Source organism: Prinia subflava, chromosome 5 (genome assembly GCF_021018805.1).
Source record: "Prinia subflava isolate CZ2003 ecotype Zambia chromosome 5, Cam_Psub_1.2, whole genome shotgun sequence".
Lineage (NCBI taxonomy): Eukaryota > Metazoa > Chordata > Aves > Passeriformes > Cisticolidae > Prinia > Prinia subflava.
Genome location: NC_086251.1, coordinates 22,672,953 through 22,694,149, shown reverse-complemented (window position 1 = coordinate 22,694,149; position 21,197 = coordinate 22,672,953). Strand labels below are relative to the sequence as shown.

The 21,197-nt window shown below is 40.5% G+C and overlaps 2 protein-coding genes across 3 annotated transcripts in view; both read right to left on the bottom strand.

The window, feature by feature from the left end:
* Window positions 1-540: 540 nt before the first annotated feature.
* Window positions 541-18,214, bottom strand: ALKBH3 (alkB homolog 3, alpha-ketoglutarate dependent dioxygenase). 2 transcript variants are annotated; one of them, XM_063398347.1, is made up of 9 exons: window positions 18,084-18,214; window positions 16,733-16,845; window positions 15,556-15,590; window positions 14,629-14,676; window positions 12,946-13,049; window positions 11,643-11,731; window positions 8,479-8,688; window positions 1,874-1,972; window positions 541-1,326 (listed from the first exon to the last, which is right to left on the bottom strand). In XM_063398347.1, the coding sequence occupies exons 1-9, from the start codon at window positions 18,151-18,153 to the stop codon at window positions 1,234-1,236; spliced, it is 861 nt and encodes a 286-aa protein (XP_063254417.1). In that variant the 5' UTR covers window positions 18,154-18,214; the 3' UTR covers window positions 541-1,233. The 2 variants fall into 2 exon arrangements, with proteins under 2 accessions (XP_063254417.1, XP_063254418.1); XM_063398348.1 differs by lacking the exon at window positions 18,084-18,214 and adding an exon at window positions 17,934-18,074.
* A 944-nt stretch (window positions 18,215-19,158) lies between these two features.
* The window catches only part of HSD17B12 (hydroxysteroid 17-beta dehydrogenase 12), an 82,834-nt gene continuing 80,795 nt past the window's right edge, over window positions 19,159-21,197 (bottom strand). The window contains exons 10-11 of the mRNA XM_063398344.1: window positions 21,006-21,155; window positions 19,159-20,858 (exon numbers count right to left, since the gene is read on the bottom strand). Of these exons, the coding sequence (XP_063254414.1) occupies window positions 20,754-20,858; window positions 21,006-21,155 (255 nt within the window). The 3' untranslated portion in view covers window positions 19,159-20,753. The remainder of the gene's footprint in view (window positions 20,859-21,005; window positions 21,156-21,197) is intronic.

Here is a 21,197-nt window from a genome sequence, read left to right as displayed (position 1 = left end):
GTGAAATGGCTCAACCTTTATGTCATCACTAACATTAAAACATAGGCATAACTGAGTATTAATAACTTGACTGTTCTCACCAAGTAAGAACTTAAACCACAATAAATGCTGGCTAAGGAAAGACAGATATTTTCTCAACACCAGTTTATTCTTACAGTGAAGAGGGACATTAGCTTGCTTAACAAAGCTAACATGTTACAAGGCCTATATAGGGTATTTACCTGTGCTTAGATCCTACTGCAGGCAGGCACTGAAGATGGACCAAACCTATGATTTGATGCAGTACAGTGATGATATTTAGCTGCAGTAAGAACTTAATCACATAGGCAGCACTCCTGACTTAACATGCAGACTGCAGTCATCAGCCCACTGCTTCCCAGCAGCAGCTGAGTTGCAGCAGGCAAACTTGAAGGATTCCAGCCTGGAATCTGGTCTGAGGTGCTGACTGTTGATCTGTGACAGCAGAGGCTCAAGAGATAACCCTCTGAGTGATATTCTTTAATGCAATATGCACTGACCCAGAAGCAGGGTCGTCAGATGTCTCTGTTGCTTGCTTTTGCCTTGTCTTGTCTAGATGGATAAACAGTTAACAGTTTGCCTTTGTCTACATGGATAGACAAAGTCTGACCACAGAGTGCATGGCAGACAAGAGCCTTGACTCTCTGTTCCACTAGACACCAGTACAATTCAAGAGTTATTTAAGTTATGAAACTGATTGCTTAATTGGAAAAGACTCTGCAACCTTCAGATAAAAAGCCGTGCACCACCCTTTGGTGAAATGAGTAATACCAAGAGACCACCACCAAGTGCAGCTTTCTCATTTCTGTACAGACACATAGAGGTGGCTTTACACAAAGAATCCCATCTTGTCATTACTTCCAACAGAGATCACAACTTGGGAATAAAGGAGAGACAAGACAAGGTGTGAACTATCTGCTCACTGAATCTGTCTGCTCCAATTGGGACCTCTCAAATCTTTCACGTGCTTTGTGCTTTTTTAAGAATAAACACTGTTCATGAACTCAAAGCCTGTGATTTAACATCATCTAATAACATTTCATTTCTGTCCACATAACACAGGCAGCTTCTGATTGCCACGGATCTTCAGAATATCAACTCTTTTCCCCACGACTTCAAGGAACTCTGTTCCTGTAAGGCTTCCTTTAAATCTGCAGCAATCTAAGGCTCTAGATCTGCTGTGGGTGTATATCCAACAATGTCCAAAGTGGCTCTTTACTTCCAAACTCCATCAGGTTCTGGATAAATGATCCTAAATGTCAAGTTTATCCGTTCATCTCTAGAATGATACTCCTTAGGCACTCGATGCTGTAAGTGGCATAAGGGAGAAAACAAAACAAAACAAAACAAAAAAAAACAAAAACCAGCATGACTTTGTGCATTTAAAACACAGGTAATCAAACAATGACTAAAACCTTTATTTCCTGTGATGGCTTTTTATTTATATTTCTGAACACTTAAGTAAGGTAAAAAAATCAGGTTCTGACTGGTCAGGGGCACTGAAAACAAAAAGTCTTTGTACATTACTGCAGAATTCTTAAATTTAGTTACAACTTCTTGATATTCCAAGTTTCTATATTGATTTTGCTCTTTCCACTGCAGGCTGCAACCTTTGTGGCTGAACTTTAATGCTGGAACATGTGAACTGATTCCTACTGCATCACTTGGCACATGAAAGCAAACCCATTGTTTCTGTGGGTGCTTTCAAATTCTGAGGCAGGAAGCAATACTAATGCCTTGGAAAACAACTGTGCCACTGGAAGCACAATGTCCCAGACCTTCATGGGAGTGCCTCAGTTTATCTGGAAAACTGCACTGCAAGTAAAGCACATGAACAGTGCCAAGGAGTTCTTACCTGCCAATCCTCCTGGGTGGCTCCTTCCATCACCAACAGAGTCCCGTGATCAAGTGGGATTTTAAGTCTTTCTACGTAAGTATAGTCTCCATCCTCTTCCTAAAAAGAAACATTAGACACTGAAGAAGCAGGCATGTGCATCTGGTAGAAAACCAGTCCTTTACAGCAGAGCTTAAAAAGCCTGTGAGGAAGGAGGAGGAGGCTCTTCCAAGATCGAGAAGTCTAAGTAAACCTCTCTGTACCTGTATTTCATATAAAGTCCAGGAGCCAAGCATTTGAATGATGAAAGGAAGCCACTGTACCTCACTGCTTGGATGCCACAGGTAAAGTTCAACAACCAGTTCCTGTATTTAGTGCAAAATTCTGGAGTGAGACTGCAAACCTTATAGAAACATCTTAAACAGTTCAGTGTGGAGACATTCTGCAATAGCCACCCTAGATTCCAACAGTTAACTACTTCATCAAAAGTAACATCTTCCTGCTATTCTGAATTTCTCTTGTTAAAACATTACATGCTGCTATGGCACTAGCTGCTGGAAGAAGAGTTTTTCTTATTAAAAAAATAAATCTCCTTTTCCTATAACACCCTGTAAAACAAGTTGTCTTAATCATCACTAAGCAAAACAGAATGCTGGACTAAAAGACAAAAAAATTGCACACTTTTGTTAAGCCCTTAGATTATGAGCAACTATTTTAAAACTCAAATATAGTAACTAGACATAGTGACACAGCCCAGCAGTGGTCTCACACATGCCACATGAGTGGGAACAGCAACTCTTTATTGCTCTGCACTATCCTTTCCAAATTTAAATCAGATTCATACATTGCTAAGTCATGTGTGTTGTAGTCCAACTTAAAGGAAGTTTGTCCTTTTAAAAGATCATGGCTTGCTGAAAAGCTCAAACTAATGAGGTAGAGTAAAAAATACTGGGAAAATTACGTCCTAAACTAAAACAGAGTTTGATTTTCAGAAAACCAACTGGGAGTATGTGTGTGCTTATAAATAAGATGCAGATAGAAAGAGTACTGCACTTTCTAAAATGCAAAAGAGCTTGGTTGGTATCAAGTCAGTATTAAATATTTTCTTATCTTCAGTGGAAACAAGGAAAAAATTTCAAAAATAGGTATTTATAAACATGACTGCTGAGGAAAAGCAGAGACATATCACTGCACACGTACTTTCTATTTCAGAGGATTACATCACTTCACTTTGTGATGGACAACAGTGGGCTTATTTTTATCTCTTGCTTATCTCATTTAGAAAGGAATTCTGCTAAGATAATTGATTTAGGAGAAAACACCCTTTTGGCTTAGAAAAGTCAGCATGTAAAAACAGCAAGTACTTTCTGGTTTAAATGGGACATCTCTGAACTCCATTTTACTTAGAAAAAGATTTTTATGCCAATTTTCTTTGCAAAGCCAATGAAGTTAAACAAAAAGTTTTTACTTTCTTACATGGCTCATTACTGTCCACCAAAGTGCATTTCAGAACTTTTCTTCCTAGAGCCCCTGTCAGACATCCAGAAAAATCACTTGACTTTCAGAGGTCAAGAAGTTTATGAAGGGAATTTATTTTTGACATCTAAGGAAACAAGGAAAGAAGTGTCTCATGTGACTTCTTTATGTTCACTTTGTAACTCTATATATGTACCACAAAACCACCTGCTTACAAAAACAGATATAGTAAAGCAACTGTTCTGCTTTTTAATATATTAGAATTTTCATAATCCTGAGTTACACATTTAATGCAATCCAAACTTTACACTATCTAAGTACACTGATTAAATCTTTTTTTCAATCCTTAATTGCAGTAACTAAATAAGTAACAAAAGGTCAGTGTGAGTTGATGGGAAGCTGTGAATACAAAATCTGTAAAAATTCCTGCACTCTATCAAGATTGTTTTCTTGAAATGCTACCAAAATCAAAAAGAGAAAAGACCCAGTATAAATCTATATAAATCACCCAAGTTTGTTTCTTAAGTCTCTGGAAAGCTTATTGCTATAGTGGTAGGAAATGGTTTCTGGACAGTGCAGAGGAATTCTCTGTAAAAGGAAAAGTAAATGGAAATATCCTGTAGAATGTATAAATAATAATGCTGTTATACAGGCAAATGATGTAAAATCATTTTCAACTGCAAAAGTCAGCATTTTTCATGGAGAATATTGGTTCATAGTCTTCTGCTTCACCTAATAGCAAGAGAATACCTAATAGCAAGAGCATTATCCTTACAAAAGTCCAAATCTTGTATTTTTCAGATTTCTTCTTGATTGTATCCCTCTTTTCCAGTTTACATCTCTAGCACCAGCTCTGTAAACACCCTCCTCCACAACAAAGTAGTCTCACCTATCAATACTTCAGCATTTAACATGTTTATTTTCACTGTCTGACGAAATCCTCCCTGCAGTTCATTTATCTGCAGATTCAGTAATGATGGATATCAGTTCCACTGCCCTTTCCTCACATAACCACTGCCCTGCCTACACAGGCCCACCTTTAAACCACCTTTAAACTCCCTTGGTCCTTCTGCAGCTGAGCACTCCCTCCTTCCTCTCTGCTTTCTACAGCTTCTCAAGCCCTGCCAATACTGGTGGACAACACCTCCTCCTCTGCAGCCACTGCTATCTGAGTCTCTTTCATGACAATCTAAAAGTTCAACCCCCTTCATCTTGATATGAATCTCTGCTTCTACCACGCTCCACACATTCCCACCCTCATCTTCAATTGGGTCTGTTAATACACAAAGGGTTATTTTTCTGCTCTTTCCAGAAGTACTGGAGGTCTTTACCTTCTGCTAGGAAATAAGGGCTGTGCTTCAGGGATTCATTTGAGAGACAGACCCATCTGAAGGCAGCTGCTTTGAACACCTAGGACGTCCTGCCATTATCTGACAGGTGTGAAGCTCCCTCCCTTCCCAGCAGCCATCGGTTCCCTTGGTTATGGATGGAAGAAGAGCAAGCTGACAGCTGGCTTTCTAACTCCTTCCACAGTTCACAGGGCCATTTGCTGGTCCCTGTGGCACCCACCCCTCTGCCACAGGGCACCTCCCAGTGGGACACCAGTATCACCCTTCCCCCTGTACTAACATCCCCACTCAGCTTGCAGGACACTAGCAGGTAACTGGCACTGTCTCAGAGCTGAGCAGTGAACAAGCAACAGTAAAAGCTGGCAGTGAGGCTGGATCAGAAACACCCACCCCACAGAGTGAAATCAATTCCTCTCCACTGGAGGATGAAGTCATGTCCAAGTGGGCCTGGGGGCTTGAGGCTGTGTGGGGAATGGGAGGAGATCACGGTGGTGACACTCAGGCTGTAGGAAAGCACAAGAGGACTCACTGACTCAACCAAGAGCTGTGTGAACTGTGCATGAATCACAGCTCTAAAGCAAAGCATTTGTCTCCTGATTTCAGTGGAGGCACGAGCTACAATGATGAGGGCAGGGGGAACAAGGAGGCAGGAGCAAGGTTAAAGTGATTTACTGCAACTGGAAGAAGAAAATACAAGAAACCACATCACTGTAGACTTTTAACTATGAAGGAGGCATTCAAAAAACCCTAGAAAACATTAAAAGCAAAGGAAAAATAGCAGCTGCTATCATGTAACTGGTCCAAATAAACAGAAAAGGATATATTTAGAAAAAAGAATGCTTAAAAAGAAAAATTCCAGCAAGTAAAATAAAACAGTTTCTGGAGTCATGTGAATTCCCATGAAGTCTCCTTACTCCAGTGAGGAATTTACACCTGAAATGTATTTGCAGCTTTTTCACATGCACTGGGCTGAAATCCCAAGGTAAGAATTATTTCTATTTATCCACAAAGGACACTTGTTTAAGAAAAGACAAATAGTCTATGCATGTCTCTACACTCCTTTACCCTCTATTATATGAGGAAGACTTAACCAGTACAGTGTTCACCAAAAAGAAAAACAAGCATGAACCTTTCCTTATCCTCACCGCAGAACAATTTTCAGGATAATAAAAAAACCACTTCAACCTAAGTAACTTTTTTTTTCATTTTTGCCAAGTGAAAAAGGATTTCAGGTTGTGTGATTGTTTCAGAGTGACTTACATAAACACTACCAAATTACTAACAGACAATTGTCAAAGTTCACATAAATATGCACAAAAAATGCAACCCATCAGACTACTGGTCATCTTTTCAGTTAGAGAAACAGGATTTTATTCACTGTCAGGTTCATCCACATTTCAAGATACAACCTAGAAAATATTTGTAGAGATATCAACATGAACTGAAGTCTCTGATCTAGTACTCTTCAACTGCCCTTCATGCTGCGACCTCACTTCTGGTACATACTTGTTTTGTACTCAGCACATGATCCCACACAGGAAATCACATTTTTTGCTAGTGCCATTTATCCACAGTGATGTTCTACCATAGTATTTCTCATCTTGTATGTTCATTATATCTTTCATCTCAAAATACTTAAAAGAATTTACAAGAATAGAGGGAAACGAAGGCCTTTGAAACTCCTGAATCTGAAATAGCACAATGTTGGCCCTCAAAGAAGTTTAATTTTGGGAGGAAAAGGATTTACTTTCTATTTCCTTCCTCAATGAAGACTAACACTGGAAAACCCAATGTACTGATACTGGCTGATACTGAAACCAGACAGAGTGTGAATGCCCATGATGACTGTTAATCTGAATTTCTTTTCCCTACATTACATTCCTCTTCCTGTAACTTGCTTTTTAACAAAGGAATGATCAAACTTCAAAGATCTACAATCAGTTTTAACTTTCTCTTAATGACAAGAGAGAATACTACAGTATAATAGAATATTAAAATTACTTCTTTGGTGGTACAGCCTGAAAGGTTGTAATTTCCATCAGAGCCTCTTGTAGCTCCCACTTGGCAAAGCACCTATTGTCATAGGATGCTCTGAGGAAACTTCAGGCTTTGGGAGTGTGCAAAGAATACATGATGTGTGCCATGTAATTATTGAGTATGAGTTCCCTTAGGCACGGGACACACTTAATAGCAACTATTTCAAAGATCTGCCCATGGGGATTCTACCTCAGAAAAAAGGTATGTCACACTAGCAAAAGGAATACACTTCACAACTAGCAAGACTCAGCTAGTCAGAAATATCACGTCAAAGGTGCTAAAAAAAATGAGGAGAGTTTGAGGGATACATCTATAGAAAACCATCCATCTCTGGAAGAAAAGAGGAGAAATCATGCAGTACAGATCAAATAAGGCAGCCAAGTATGAACGGCATAGACTGAATTTCCCCTTTGCTAATAGTGGGCATCTTTTCAGAAAATCTATAAAAAAGGCATCTTACTCAAGAACTAGGATTGATTTTTAAGGCAGAACCTGCTAAGTTTATACTGAAGTTTAAGTGTATTTTATTCTGATTCACTGATGGAAACACGGGCACTTCTAAAATGAATCCAAGCATCATTCACAGTTTTGTAGAGGAATACACTTTTCAGCTGATATTTTACTATCAACACAGCAGCAGGGATACTTACTCATGCTGTGCCCACTGACATAATAGATTGGTTATGTGATCTCATGCTCAGGGACCAAGATTAAATTCACTTCAGGCAACAAAGAATTTGCAAATTGGAGAACTGGTGAAAACTACAAACTATTTGTTTTCTGGTTCAATTTCTGACCTTTGCTGCTCAGATTAGGTGACCCAAGGTGACTCCTGATGGGCAGCCTTCAGTATGTCAGCACAGTTTTCCTGTAGGTTGGTAATTATCACCTCTGCTTTCTGTACTACCTACTCAGAATAAACAGCAACACAAGCAGATAGCAAACTTCTTTCCAAAGTTGTCAAAGACTGCACAAGCAGAAAATTCATCTGAAACAGGACACCCTAAAAAAAGGCCTGTATTCTCAACACTTGTGAATCCCTTACTTGGATAAATACAAACTGCAAAGTTTAAGCCAGTCATTAAGCTGGCTTATAAACAAAGCATTCCCAAACACAGCTCTTTATCTAAAGAGAGTATTCACTGCTGAATCACCAATTAACCCAAAGGGATATTCCACACCTCTCCTTATCAAAGTAGAGGATCTCTGTTTAGCCTGCAAGTATGATGTGGCAGCTTCCAAGGCATTTCATGGAAAAGAAATGAGCTTCTTCCCTTTGTTCACTGCCCCTCAGTCTGAATACACACACGTCAAAATGCAAACACTGTTTAGAAGATTTTTACTTACAAGAGCAGTCAGAACTACTCTTCACCCCATGTACACTCTGCATTACATAACATTGGCCTGAGTTTAAGAAAATGGTAGCAACTCTTTGATTCATTTGCACTGTGTAAGTGCACTTCCAGCATCACTGATCTCACTTTAAGTACCAGGAAGGGCCCTTATTTGGGCAGAAGGCTGCCCAGATTCCAATTTCACTGCAGCACTACACTACACTGCTGCCCATTATTAGGGTGCTCCCATCCTCAGGGGATGTCATGGTCCATGAGAGAGATTTCTTGATCCCTACACTTATTCCACAGAACTTTCCAAGTTGTGCTTTCATTAACTTTGAAATGCTTTAGTAATGAAGTTCTCCTAAACGGGGAAAACAATAAACATGTGAGTAGCTTTAGGACTCTCTCAGTGGGATAGAACACTCACAGGGGAAGGCTTTTTCCTCATCTCAAAGGTCCGAGTAGCCCCAAAGCTGAGTGAGGCAATGACGGGATGTTTTCCCAGCGATGCCTCGTCGTCGCTGTGCCAGTCCACGCTGTCCTTCTCGTTTCGGTAGAGGTTGCAGAGAAGAGAGTTGAAGGTGTGGCCTGTGAACTCCTCAATGCGCTCCTTCAGCATGGTCAGCAGAGGATGCCACTGCAATCAGCACAGAGGGGAATGGAAATGCCATGAACGCAGGCCAGGGGCAGGTAATGCAAGACAGAAGGCAAAAACTACTAAGAAACAAAATATACTGCACTTCAATCACAACTTAAAACAAATTACTCACAGCAATTCTGATGATATTTTTAGTAGAGCAGAGGAATGGGCTGGGCTTTCTGAAAATCAGGGATGTTACCCATCACTAAATACTAAATCATCTCTTAAAACTCCGAAGCCAGGCTGCCTTTCATACTAATGGAGGCAATCAGTGACTAAATGACACTGCTCTCAATTGCCTGCAGCTGTTGACAGAGAACAAGAGGAAATGGCTGGCATAACACAGCCCTCTGCCCCACAGCTTGTTGAGCTCAGCTCATCACCTCTTGAGATTTGGACTTTGACATTGTAACTCTTCTATGGGTCACAAAACCCATGTCACTGGCTCCGGATTTCATCCTTCCCTTTACTAATGGGAACTTACTCATTTACTAATGAGCCCACAGCCCAGGGAAGCTCTGCACATTCCATTGCAGCTCAGTCCAGTTATTTAATGTTATAAACTTACCTCATGACTTTCATCTGTCAGAGTACTTTTAAGAACTACACAAATATATAAAGAAAAAAAAAAGCCAAAGCAATGTAGGCCAGAATTTCTGCCCATTATATAAGCAGAAACAGAGATCAAGAGAGGATAAGAAACTGATTCCAAATTTCCCAGTGCACCACTGGCACAAGAAGCAACAGATAGCTGGAAATATTTTCTAGTATCCACCTCTAATAACAAGGCTGCCCTACCTTCTTTCCAAACTTATTGGTTACACTGCAGGAGCCTCAATGTACCATCTTTCTCTAATGGGGTATTTCTAGCTAATTCATGCCTTCAACAATTAAGCATCAATTAAGCATTCTAGATAAGCACAGCTTGCAGCTACAGAACATGTCGGGAAAGCAATAATACCTCCCAAACCCCACCCCCCAAATAAGTTTCCTTGCAACTGGGCTGCCTCAACGTGCAGGAGAGTCCAATAAGAATTATTGAGCACCTTTCAGTAACCAACCAGGACTAGATTTCTTCAATTCACAAATGTATTACTATACTACACTACACTATACTACACTATACTATACTACACTATACTTATATAGTGTGTACATACATATATATTTTATATATATACACATAATATACTAAATTTACTATTACTATAATGTTACCATATGGTGAATTTTACAATTTAGTTGAAAGCCCACTACAAACTTGCAGCAGTGGAAGTAGTTTTGCTGAAACAACTATATCACTGCTTACAGAGTAACATTTTCTAATAGCAAAATTCATGTAGGCACAAACACTTGATTGTATCTACAAGTGCTGCAATCACATCAGTTCTTACCAAACAAAAAAGGAGGGGCACAAAGCTAATTACTCCTACAGATCAAGTGTTTAAGGCAGTAATCAGTTTTGGCTAAGCTGTGCACTAAATTACCTTTTACTTAGGATATTTTTGTGATAGAAACCCGATCTACAGGTAGGGACTGTGCTCTTTACACCATCCCCTACTTCTTCTAAGCTGCAGGTACTCCACCTGCAAAGCTGTGTGAAATGTCAGAGTGCCCATGTGCAGTGTACCCATCGATCTGCCTACAGGCAGCTTCCAGCTGGGGAAGGGCTGGCTTCCAGCTACGCAACTTCTCCAGTGCATCGCACTTTCTGCTTGAGTTTCTTTCTCTCAGTAAAAAGCAGAAATGTTCAGGAATAAAAGACAGAATCAGCCTGAGTGACTGGTCATTTAGGTCTTGTACCTTTTAGATGAGAGAAACAAGCCAGTGGCCCGATGAATGCTAACTCAGAACTTGATGCAAACGGAAATGAAACCTTGAATTCCTGGTATATGGGCTCTATCCAATCTCTGAGCAGCAATGGGTTTCACAACAGGCAGTTCTGAACTGGATTTAAATCATTAGTGTTCAACAGAATGATTTTGTGAGGGCACTTCCAATCCCTAAAGCCACCCAGCTTTCAGAAAAGCCCATTTAAAATAGTATTTCACAAACGAGTACCAAAGAAATGCCTGTTTTTCCACTACAAGTTCTGTAGGTCATTGAATTTTTAACTACAGTATTTCTGAGACTACAAAATCTTCACAACTCATCATGTTAAATAACGCCTTTCCAACTCTTCCCAAACATCCCACTTTGGCAGCAGTTCTGGGACTTGGGACAATTTTCTCTCATGGTCTCCAGCTTTCAACAGTGACACCTAATTATTGCAGTGGAAATTTTAAACAAAGCAATATCAAAAGACAGGCTGATGGGACAACAGGCTGATAGAGAGAGAGAGACAGAGAGAGGGAGAGAAAACATGAACAAAACATCACTGAGTCACTCAGAAGGTTTTTAACTCTTCCAAAACAGTGTGGGAAATTATATGCTACACAAAGTGGAGCTGCTGAGCAGATGAGCTGCATGTGTGAATTTCACTGCATCCACATAGCAATCAAAATATGCCTAAACTTTCATTTAAGCAGTATTGAACCTAAGTGTTTCTGAAAGTAACTATTTCAATAATTGGTATTACTGTATCTTTACAACAAAAAAATCAGTATAACTGTGTGCAGTATGATCTCCCATGCAAAGATGCTTGGAGTAAGTCACCCAGAGCAATTCAGAGTTTTTTCCAAAGCTACAGAGACCCAAAGCAAAACTTTACAGTAGTAACTTTCTTTTGGCAATGTTTGGCAACTAAATCACACTGCTCTCTCTCAGCTCACTCATAAAGTGTATTTTATAAAACTGACCACATTCCAGTACAATCTGCTGCTGATCACAAATCAAATGCTAACAGATTCTCTAGATAACTAGAATAGAGGACAGAAGGAAATTTTGTCTCTTGATCTCTGCAAAGGATTTCTCTGAACACAATAATAAAACACGTGCAAACATATACATACATTTGGATTTGGCTGCATTGTTATCCTGGAGTACGTGTAAGGAAGTTCCCCATACCAGGATGTAAGACGTGGTTCCTCAAAAGATACTTCTGAAAAAAACAGGAAGACTTTCTCAGCTGCCTTATCAAAGGATTTGAAAATGGAAAGATGATGCAATTCTACCAAGAAACTTATCAAAAAGAGATTGCCCATTTACCAGAAGTTAAAAAGCAGCCTCTTAAAAACCTCAGCTTTACAGAATGAACTCAAATGAAGGAATGAAATTATTCAAACCCAAGTGTGCATCTACAGGAGGAACTACCTAGCCAAAATGTTGAAAACATATCCATTTTCTTACTCCTATGTGCTAGACAGAGCTGGGACCAGATGAGTTAAAGATAGCAAATTAACCTGAAATTTTATCTTGTTTTACGTTCACCTGGTTCTGGTGCCCACTATGCTGGCATAAGTTGCAAGATACAGACGGATCCACTGGAAGGGGTGAAGCAGAAAGGACTGCAGCATCCTTGGGACATTACAGAAATGAAATGTAGCAAGGATGGACACAATATTTTGTGAAGCGTGTGCTCTGTGGTATAGCAAACACCAGGTTAAAAATACTTTTGGCTTCTGAAAAGATTATCTTGGCAACTATTTCTGATGCTTAACAGGTAGCATTCTCCATTATCCTGTCCCTTTACTGCCAGCCAAGAAACACACATGTTGAAGACATTTTCCAGCCCCATCCAGTAACTACTCTGATACATTACCTTACATCAGTTCCTGACTGAAAGTGAAATTTAGCTGGAACAGGTGCCCCTTAGTGAACAAATCCAGAATAGCAGCCTCTTCTCCTGCTGCATACTGGAACTAATAACTAAGCCAAAGGAAAAGGAGCGTGCTCTTCTAGGAGCAATTTCAGCATGCTGCTGACTTTCAGTAAAAGAGGCAAAAAATGTATCTCATGAAAGAAACCTCCAAGAACAGTTTTTGCTGCATTGCTGGGAGATTGTATGATGGTGACCAGACAATCTTAGGGAATGAGTAAAAAAAAAGAACTGGAGATGACAGAAGAGACATTAAAATTCCAAGACTTTTAAGATAGGCAATTTTAATTTGGAAAGATCTCATTTAGTAGGCAATAATAACGTGGTATTAGAGATTGAAAAGTAAGCTGCAGGAGTCTTCAGATATGCCCAGAAAACCTGCATGGAAACTTGAAGAAGTGGTAAATGTAACTGAAATAAAAATGAAAACCAATTCTAAACAGTCCACAGATTCTGTTATGGAATTGACCTTAAAAGGTGGTCTACACACTCCTTACCCTGTCTGATGTGAGTTCGCTGACCCCAGGGTATGTCTTGGAGGAGCTGCTCAAACATCCAGTCTGCTTGTTCTGAGTCAATGAAGTCAGGAACCAAACGAATTCTAAGGATGAAGAAGAAAAACAAAAGGAACATTTCTGTATCTGTTTGGGGAAAATATTTTCATATTGGCTGTAAAAGCCATTTCAAAAATAGCTGTAAGGCATCATATCAAAAGTCAAAGCCCAGTATCCTGTTTCTGACCACAGCCAAACGCAGGTGTGAAGGAAAGAACAGAAGGGCTCCTGTTGAGTCTTACCCTCACCAAACATGGGCAATTTCTTTTCAGAACTTACAAAAACATATACCAACCAACAACATACCATGGATTTCAGAATCAGCCATATGCTGTCAAAAAATGGAATCCTTCTGCTTGTTATCAACTCCATATTTGATAAATCAGGTAGATCTGATTATGGTAATACAATCAGCATTAGGTAAATAATTGCCCTTTATTCACCATCTCCACATCACTTAGAATTCGATAGTCCTTTATTCATACTGCCATTCCTAGTCTCATTTTCAAGGCATAAGGAAAGGTATTTAGCATAAGGACAGTATTTGATGTCTCCTATTTTTTCTTTCCATATGTACATCTAATACTTTAATTGGACTAACAGTCATCCAAGAATTACAGCCACTGTGGCGGGCTGCAGAGTAGGAATGCTGCTAACAGCAGTTTACTCTCACAAGTATTCCATGCCCCAAAGATGTCACTGTAAGAGTGTATAATAAGGTGTTAAAAAAAAGACGAAAATCTGATTATTGACTTTCCAGAAATATATATATATTCCATCACTATATTATGAAAACAAACTCCAGAAAATGCAGGATAACCCAGCTGACTCTGTATCTTGTCTCCTTCCAGCTGGTCAAAGCTCATACTTTCCAAAGTGCTTTAAAAATGTATTTGCATCTTTAGAAGAAACTAAGATGAAGGCACAAAAATAAAATAACACAATAATCAGAAGAAGTTAAATAAATGCACAAAAGATTTGCTATGTCCTTGGCATTTTTTCCACTATTAATCAAATTCAAAAGAAGAGGATTAATACTGCTATTGCAGCTAAGTCAGCAAGGTAAAATGCATTTTAGTTTGTGGGAAGCACAGAACAAGTAGGTTTTGTTTTTAAGTGACCTGAAGCTGAAAGAATTAAGGCATGGCATATAAGCAGAACGGACAATCTTGAGGTTACTACAATTGCCTAAAGTCAAATGCTTTTATTAGATTTATTTAAAACAACTCCAATTTACAGCTACAAGTTTTGGGCTACTCTTTACTGTATGACACAGACATCACACACTTGCTAACACAGGAATACTGATCCAAATTTGCAGCAGCAACTTACTGTGAATCATGACACAAATGGACACAGCCCCTTGTCCTTATTCTGGAAAGAGCACCAGATGCAGTACACAGCAGATATCAAGGTTTATTTTTCTTCTCTTCAGTGCTGCTCAGAACCATCTCAGTCCCTGCTACCTGACACTCAAAAGCATTTCAAGAAGTTCTCTAAACAGATGATGCACAGGAAATGCAGTGTGCAGCTGCTGAAGTCAAAACCTCTGCAAGAGACTGGACTTCAGAAAGCTGAGTATCACCACCTCACTCTGCAAAAACAAATAACATTTCATCCACTTACCTAGAAATACCAGTTGGTCCCTTGCTGAGCTCGTACACACCAGGCTTGCTGAGGATGTAGTAAGGGAAGAGCCATCAGAAAGACAAACAAGAAATTATCTTAGACTGAGCAGCACAGACTAGAATTGCTGTAGGCCTGGACTAGAGAAAGTTTTCTTTAAAAGAGAAAAGAAAGTTAGAAAAGGGAAGAAATAATGTCCTGGACATAAATATCCTGGAGTAAGGCAGCAAGGAGTGCTGCAGAAGCAAATGAGTTTACATGTATTTCCTGTCCCTCCTTCCATCAAAGGCTCAGTACAGTTTTAGGGCTCTTAGAAAAAGATATAAGAGGGATGTCACAGGGAACCTAAAGGAGTCAACCATGACTCAAATCACTATGTTTCCATTTACAGGTACACTGAGAAAGAAAATTCTACCAAGATAGCCAACTGAACCAAGCTGGATTTTCAGTATCTCTAACTCCACCATACACCACCTCACTTTATCACACTTCATACCAAAAGTTATCCTGAGAAGATCCCCATTTCAATACAAAGGGTAAGAGACAAACAAATACCCAGCTTCACTATGAAACTTACTATCAGCTACTTCTCTGAGCCCTGAAAGAAGCTGCCATACCAGCTATATTCCTGGTATATTCCAGAGTAGGTAATTTCCAGCACACCCAGTTCACCCTGGGACTGTCCCAGAAAAAGGTACACTGCTAACCAAAGGAGACACACTGGCAATTGTGCTGAACCAGAATGTCCAAGTGACCATGATTACTGCTTGCCAGCTATACCAAAGGCATAAAAGCTCTTAACAGACTTGGACTCTCCTGATAATACATTTAGCTCATGATAAAAGGGCTAAAAGTCTACAATTTCTACTCTTACCAACCACGATGACACCAAAAGCACACAGAGAAGTCAGCAGGGTGGGTACTCACTCTATCACACCTGCCTCAGGAACTCTGCGCTCCACCTGAAAGGGAACAGGACAGTACACAGTGAATATTAAAGCATCTGGCACTCTCCAGTCACACAGAACTCACAGCCATCCCTAGTGGCTCTGTATAGCCACACACTGATAAGCCAGTGAGAAAAACACACCTCAGGGCAAGAGAGAAGTAGCAACAGCTCAGCCACTCCCTCCTCATCCCAGAAACTCTCAAACACAGCTTCCATTGCAGGCTGATTTTTAGCCATCAACTGCCCCCTAAAGGACACTGGTTTCTAAATTACTTGGATTATCACAACACTTGCTATTTATCAACTACAATCAAGAAAATTCTTATCTTTATATTTATACAAATATCCTTATGTAAGGAAAAACTCAGAGCAACCCTAAGAAGCATGAACAAACTGCAGGCCTCAGGAAAATGAGCACAACATAAAAGATCAGACATGGCAGGAGCTTACACTGTAAAGCTGTCTGCACAGCTGAGACAGCTGTACTTTGTTAAAAGACAGAGTAGTTTTATCCAGCCTTGGCTATCATTCTGGTTGTCTCAGGGATTTATGCTTCCCTTCTCTGAGCTCAGTGGAGTTCTGATTTGCAAGGAGTTACTGCATTGAGCCCACAAGAGGATCAAAATATGGTACTATACAGATAGCAGGTCTCTGCCACAGGGGAAAGAGAATCTTCCCCGGCCATCTTCAATGCTTCCAAGCCAGCCTTTCAAACAAGTCTAGCTTAGAAAGACGTGCTCATGATTATTTTTTTTGCCAAGCAAGGAAGTGCCCTCACTCTACAAAGAGCACAATATCCTTCATCAGCTGATGGACATAAAGTCTATACAACAAATCCCACACTCTTCCCCTGTAACAAGTTAAGACAGGTACTCCACCTGAGGAAAACAAGAAGAGCTCAAACCATGCTTAGGACATTGCACACTGAATATTCAGTAGAACATATTCTTTTGGCTCTCTAGTTATGAACAGGCTAAACAGAGGGACTGTAACTTTCTGTTTGCCGTATATGCAAAATAATTACCAATTCTGCTTACTAAAAGCTCAAAGTCCAGCTCAGATTTTAAACCATGGACGATACTTTTAAATAATTTTTACCTATCATTTGAAGTTTAATAACAGATGAGATTCTGCTAGTTAGCCTGTAATTTTTACCTCTGATGGCTTTTCAAAGACAAACTGCTTTTGAGTGTGAGGCTGATCCTTCTGTCTCCATGCTGGTCTGGCACTTGCAGGGGCAGGGCTGCTGGCCACAGGTGCCATAGGTGCTAGAACAAAAGAGAGAAAGAAAAAAAGATCACATGAATTGAATATCACTATACTAAAAAATATAATTAGGAAAAACTTATGGAATCATTCCTTGGAGTATTCTCCTATGCTTGGCTGAGATTTCAGGAAATTGTCAAGCCTAAGAGTTCAAATTACACAAGAACTGAATTTTTTTTAATGTACATATTTGTAATTCACAGACAAACAAAACTGAAAATATACTTTTATCAGAAAGGATGACATCTGTAACTTTTCAATTCTACAACAAACACCTATCACACAACAGCAGAAAATGCTCCATTGGAACTAAGCTACTTTCCTCTGTATTCCTTTTCTTAGGAAAAAAAAAGAAAAAAATACTTTTATTAAAACAGGATTTTTAAACCAGGGAGAAAGTGGAAGAGCAACTTTGGCATACCACTTCGGGTGTTTTATTTACACATGGAAACAGGCTTTAAAATAGGCCTAAACCATAAAGTCCTCACTCTGTGTAAGTCAAAAAGTAGGGAATTATTTTTTTTAATCCTTTTAGGAATAGGAGCAATGAAATGCATCTGTGACAGAAAATTTTGAGGTCACATGCACAAGTCAAAACAGTTGGCTAATCTTTTTCGTGATTAAGAAAAATCAGCTTGCCTAGGATGTTCCATCTGCAGAGATACGGGAGCTTTATGGAAACTGTAACCAGGTGAGTGGAACATGTTTTGAGCACATTCACAAAAACAAACCAGTCCCTCCTGCAACAGTGAAAGCCTTCAAAGTGCTCCTCTGCCTCTGCACTCTTCGGTTTCAATGTTTGCTAAAAAATCCGTGATGTTAACTCCATCCCTTCACAGTACTTATTTTACAATGTCTTCATCCACGAAGGCACATAATGCGTTTCATGAATAGGAAGTGCCTGTTCTCACACAAGTCAGCTCAGCAAACACTGCTGGTCTCATTCGAGCTGCCCAGAGGTGGAAACCACTCGCTCTCCTCAATGTGCGCGTTAGCGACACATCCATACCCTGCCTTCTGCATCCCAAATCGCCGCACCTGCGGCACACGCGCAAATTTTACTTAAAAACCGGGTCCGGACACCAGTTACCGACGGGAACGGGTGAAACGGGGCCAGCCCTCGGGGCCGCGCAGGGCGGTCAGAAAGTGCAGCCGGAGAGCGGTCCCGCTGCCCAGGGCGGCAGTGGAGAAGCCCCGGCCGGCGGGAAGGAAGGGCAGAGCGGCCCTGGGCGCTCCTTACCTGCGGGCCGCCCCGGCGGGGCGCCGGCCCAGCCGCCCTGCACCCGGGCCCGCCGCCGCCTGTCGGCCATGGCCGGCCGGGCCGTGCGCAGCGCCCCGAGCCCCGCCCGCCGCGCCTGCGCACGCGGGGCAGCGCCGCACTGAGGGCGCCCCGAGCCCGGGCAGCCCGGCCCGCCCCACAGCCCGCCCGGACCGCGGGCACCCGTCCCTGTGCCAGCGGCATGCGCAGACTGTTCCCTCTGCCTTGCCTTTCTGAACACCTTCAACAGCTAGAAAATTGTTATTTGGATATAATTATTTATTAATAGCTTAACAGTTCTAATAAAATTTGTGTTGTGATGATTTTAAATTAGCAGCATTGTAAAATCATAATATCCGAGGTTGGAAGGGATCCACAAAGCTCATCTTAAGTTCAACTCCTGACTTTGCACAGGACAGCTCCAAAAACCATACCATGTGCTTTTTGAGAGTGTTGGCCAAACAATTCCTGAACTCTGTCAGCCTCAGTGCTGTATTTACCTCCCTGGGGAGCCTGTTCCAGTGCCCAAACATCTTCAAGGTGAAGAACTTTTTCCCAATACCCAACCCCCAAACCTCCCCTGACTCAGCTTCACGCTGCTCCCTTGATTCCTGTTCACCACACAGACCAGCGTCTGCTGCTCCCTTCCCCTTGTGAGGAAGCTGTATTCCATGATGAGGTGTCCCGTCAGTCTCCCCCAGGCTGAGCAGACCAGGCCCTCCTGCTTCTCCTCCAGGCCCTTCACCTTCATAGTCGTACTCTGGACACTCTTCAATAGCTTCATATCTTATATTGTGGCACTCAAAGCTGCACACAAAATACACACCAGTGCAGAGCAGAGCAGGAAAGTCACCTACCTCAACTGGCCAGAGATGCTGTGCTTAAAGCACCCCAGACAGGGGCTAGATGACAGCCAGGAAAACAGACTAATATAAGCATTGGTTTTGGCATGTAAAAGGACAGTCATTTTCCCTGTTATTACTCACAGTAAAGGACAATCAGACACTTGAATGGACCCGCAAACATTTTTATGAGAGAAACTTAACACATTAAAGACTCAAGAGTAATTTCCGTTTTATTTGTTTTACAAAGTCAAAAACATACAGATTTTTTAGTCCAATGCTTTCACATCAGATCCAGAGCAAACCAAATCAAGTGCTCTTAGAGAACTAATACCACCAACTTCACCATCCCTGTTCCAAAAAATTAAGAAAACTATGGGATAGGATCTGCATCTCAGATTTGATCAGCACCATTGCATCGGTATTCAGGTTTTTTCAATGTACAGAAATGTTAACCACAAATCATGTCTCAGTGCAACACATCTTACTTTAAAATCAGAGCTTGAAATTATTCTTTGAAGGACAGAAAAAAACCTCTCCCCTCTTCATAGGAAGTCACCACAGAAAACAGTGGTAGCTGCTTGCGATTTCATTTGCCTTGCAATTTTATACCTTTTATGTTTATAAAAAGGAATGTTAGAGACCAAAATCTTTAATAAAGAGTAGGTAAATACAGACAACAGCAGTGCAGATTTCTCATATACTCTGATCCCTGTGTCCAGGAGTTAGGTAACTTGAGCCTCATCGGAGCATTCCACTTTGGAACCACGAAAACCACAAAACAAATCAGTTAATTTTAATGCAATTAAATTAAAACTGTTCTACTCATTAGGACATTTCCTGCTTCTCATTTTCAAAGCCGTCTAAATGTTCAGGATTCACATTTCAAAGGACCTCAGCAGAAAGACACACTGATAAATAACTTCAGAAAGGATTTAACTGCCATTGCTAACAAGGAGAGTAACTCATTTCAAGCTCTGCATTTAAAGTACCCATAATCTGTTACACAGCAACCAGCATGTAACATGTAACTTGTGACATTTATCTACATTGTGTTATCACCACCTATTAGAAAGAGCAGGCACTGAACTTTTAAAAATGTTATTACAAATCATGAAGATTACATATTACTGATAAGTTAGAATCCATATTCAAGACCCAACATTTTAGATGCTTTCCACAATGTTATTTTATGTATATATTTATAGATGAGCTATTACACTTATTTTGGTTTTTGGCCCATTTCCCTCAAGTTCATAACCAAAAAACCCCACTGGACCATGTAAGCAGGGGAGCACTCTTGAGCTGGCTGATAGAGCAGATCCTTGCAAGTATCCAAAACCTGAGCTTCAAGAGGTCAATACTCTGGCAATAGTGCTAGGTTACCTTTTAAAATAATTACGCTCTCTTTCCTCTCCTGCCCACCTGTCTGGGAATATATAAGAACTACTTTTTTTCTGCTCTTCACCCATGAGCACAATAATAGATATGATGGACACTGTATAACCAAGATGTTCCACAACAGCGTGATGTCTGATCAAGTCCATGAAAGTATTTCGTAAAGCACAATGCAATTTTAGTTCAAAGCACTTCCCCCCCTCATAAGATCTATAAACAAATAAAGCCTATTTTTCAATCGGTATTAGAAGTCAACAGTCTTGTTTCATCTGTATCCTCAAAACAAGACTGTTCTCTTGTTAGAAAGCACACCTACGATTGGAGATGTTTAAAACATTAGGTCTACTTGATGTTGCAGCATGGTATGGAACCTGCAGGAGTCCCAGGTTCCTAAGATCAAGTTTCTTCCCACTTACTTCTCCTTCATTTTTTTAAAATAACGAGCCCGTATTTGTTTGTTTGTTTTCATTATTAAGTTTATGGCAGTAGATGTAGGTAGAAGAGACATGACCCATCCCTAAAAAAAAAAAACAAACAACAAACTCAATTAAAAAAAGCGGAGGGAGTGAGGTCTCAGCATTTAAAACCCTGCACTAATTACTGTTTTTTCCATAATAAACACAAAGGGCATTTTAGATCCTTACATTTTTCCAAGGTGACTCACCATGAAAGCATGAGGTAGGTACCCATTGGTGCGGGACTGCAGGCCCACGGTGCCCAAGGCAGCTCTGACATACGTTTCAGGACTGGGCTTATCCAGAGTTGGCTTGCGGATTTTGGACATTTTTGTTGCCACATAATATGGTAGAACACTCTGCACACAGGAAAACTCATGGTTAACGGGGAATGCTTTCAA

What these genes read in the sequence shown, in the direction of transcription:
- ALKBH3 (XM_063398347.1), bottom strand. Translation starts at nt 18,153, where the DNA reads ATGGCCGACAGGCGGCGGCGGGCCCGGGTGCAGGGCGGCTGGGCCGGC. An exon ending in CCCGCCGGGGCGGCCCGCAG is followed by an intron (nt 16,846 to 18,083) that starts GTAAGGAGCGCC and finishes CTTTTGTTCTAG; the next exon opens with CACCTATGGCACCTGTGGCC. An exon ending in TCTTTGAAAAGCCATCAGAG is followed by an intron (nt 15,591 to 16,732) that starts GTAAAAATTACA and finishes GTTCCCTTTCAG; the next exon opens with GTGGAGCGCAGAGTTCCTGA.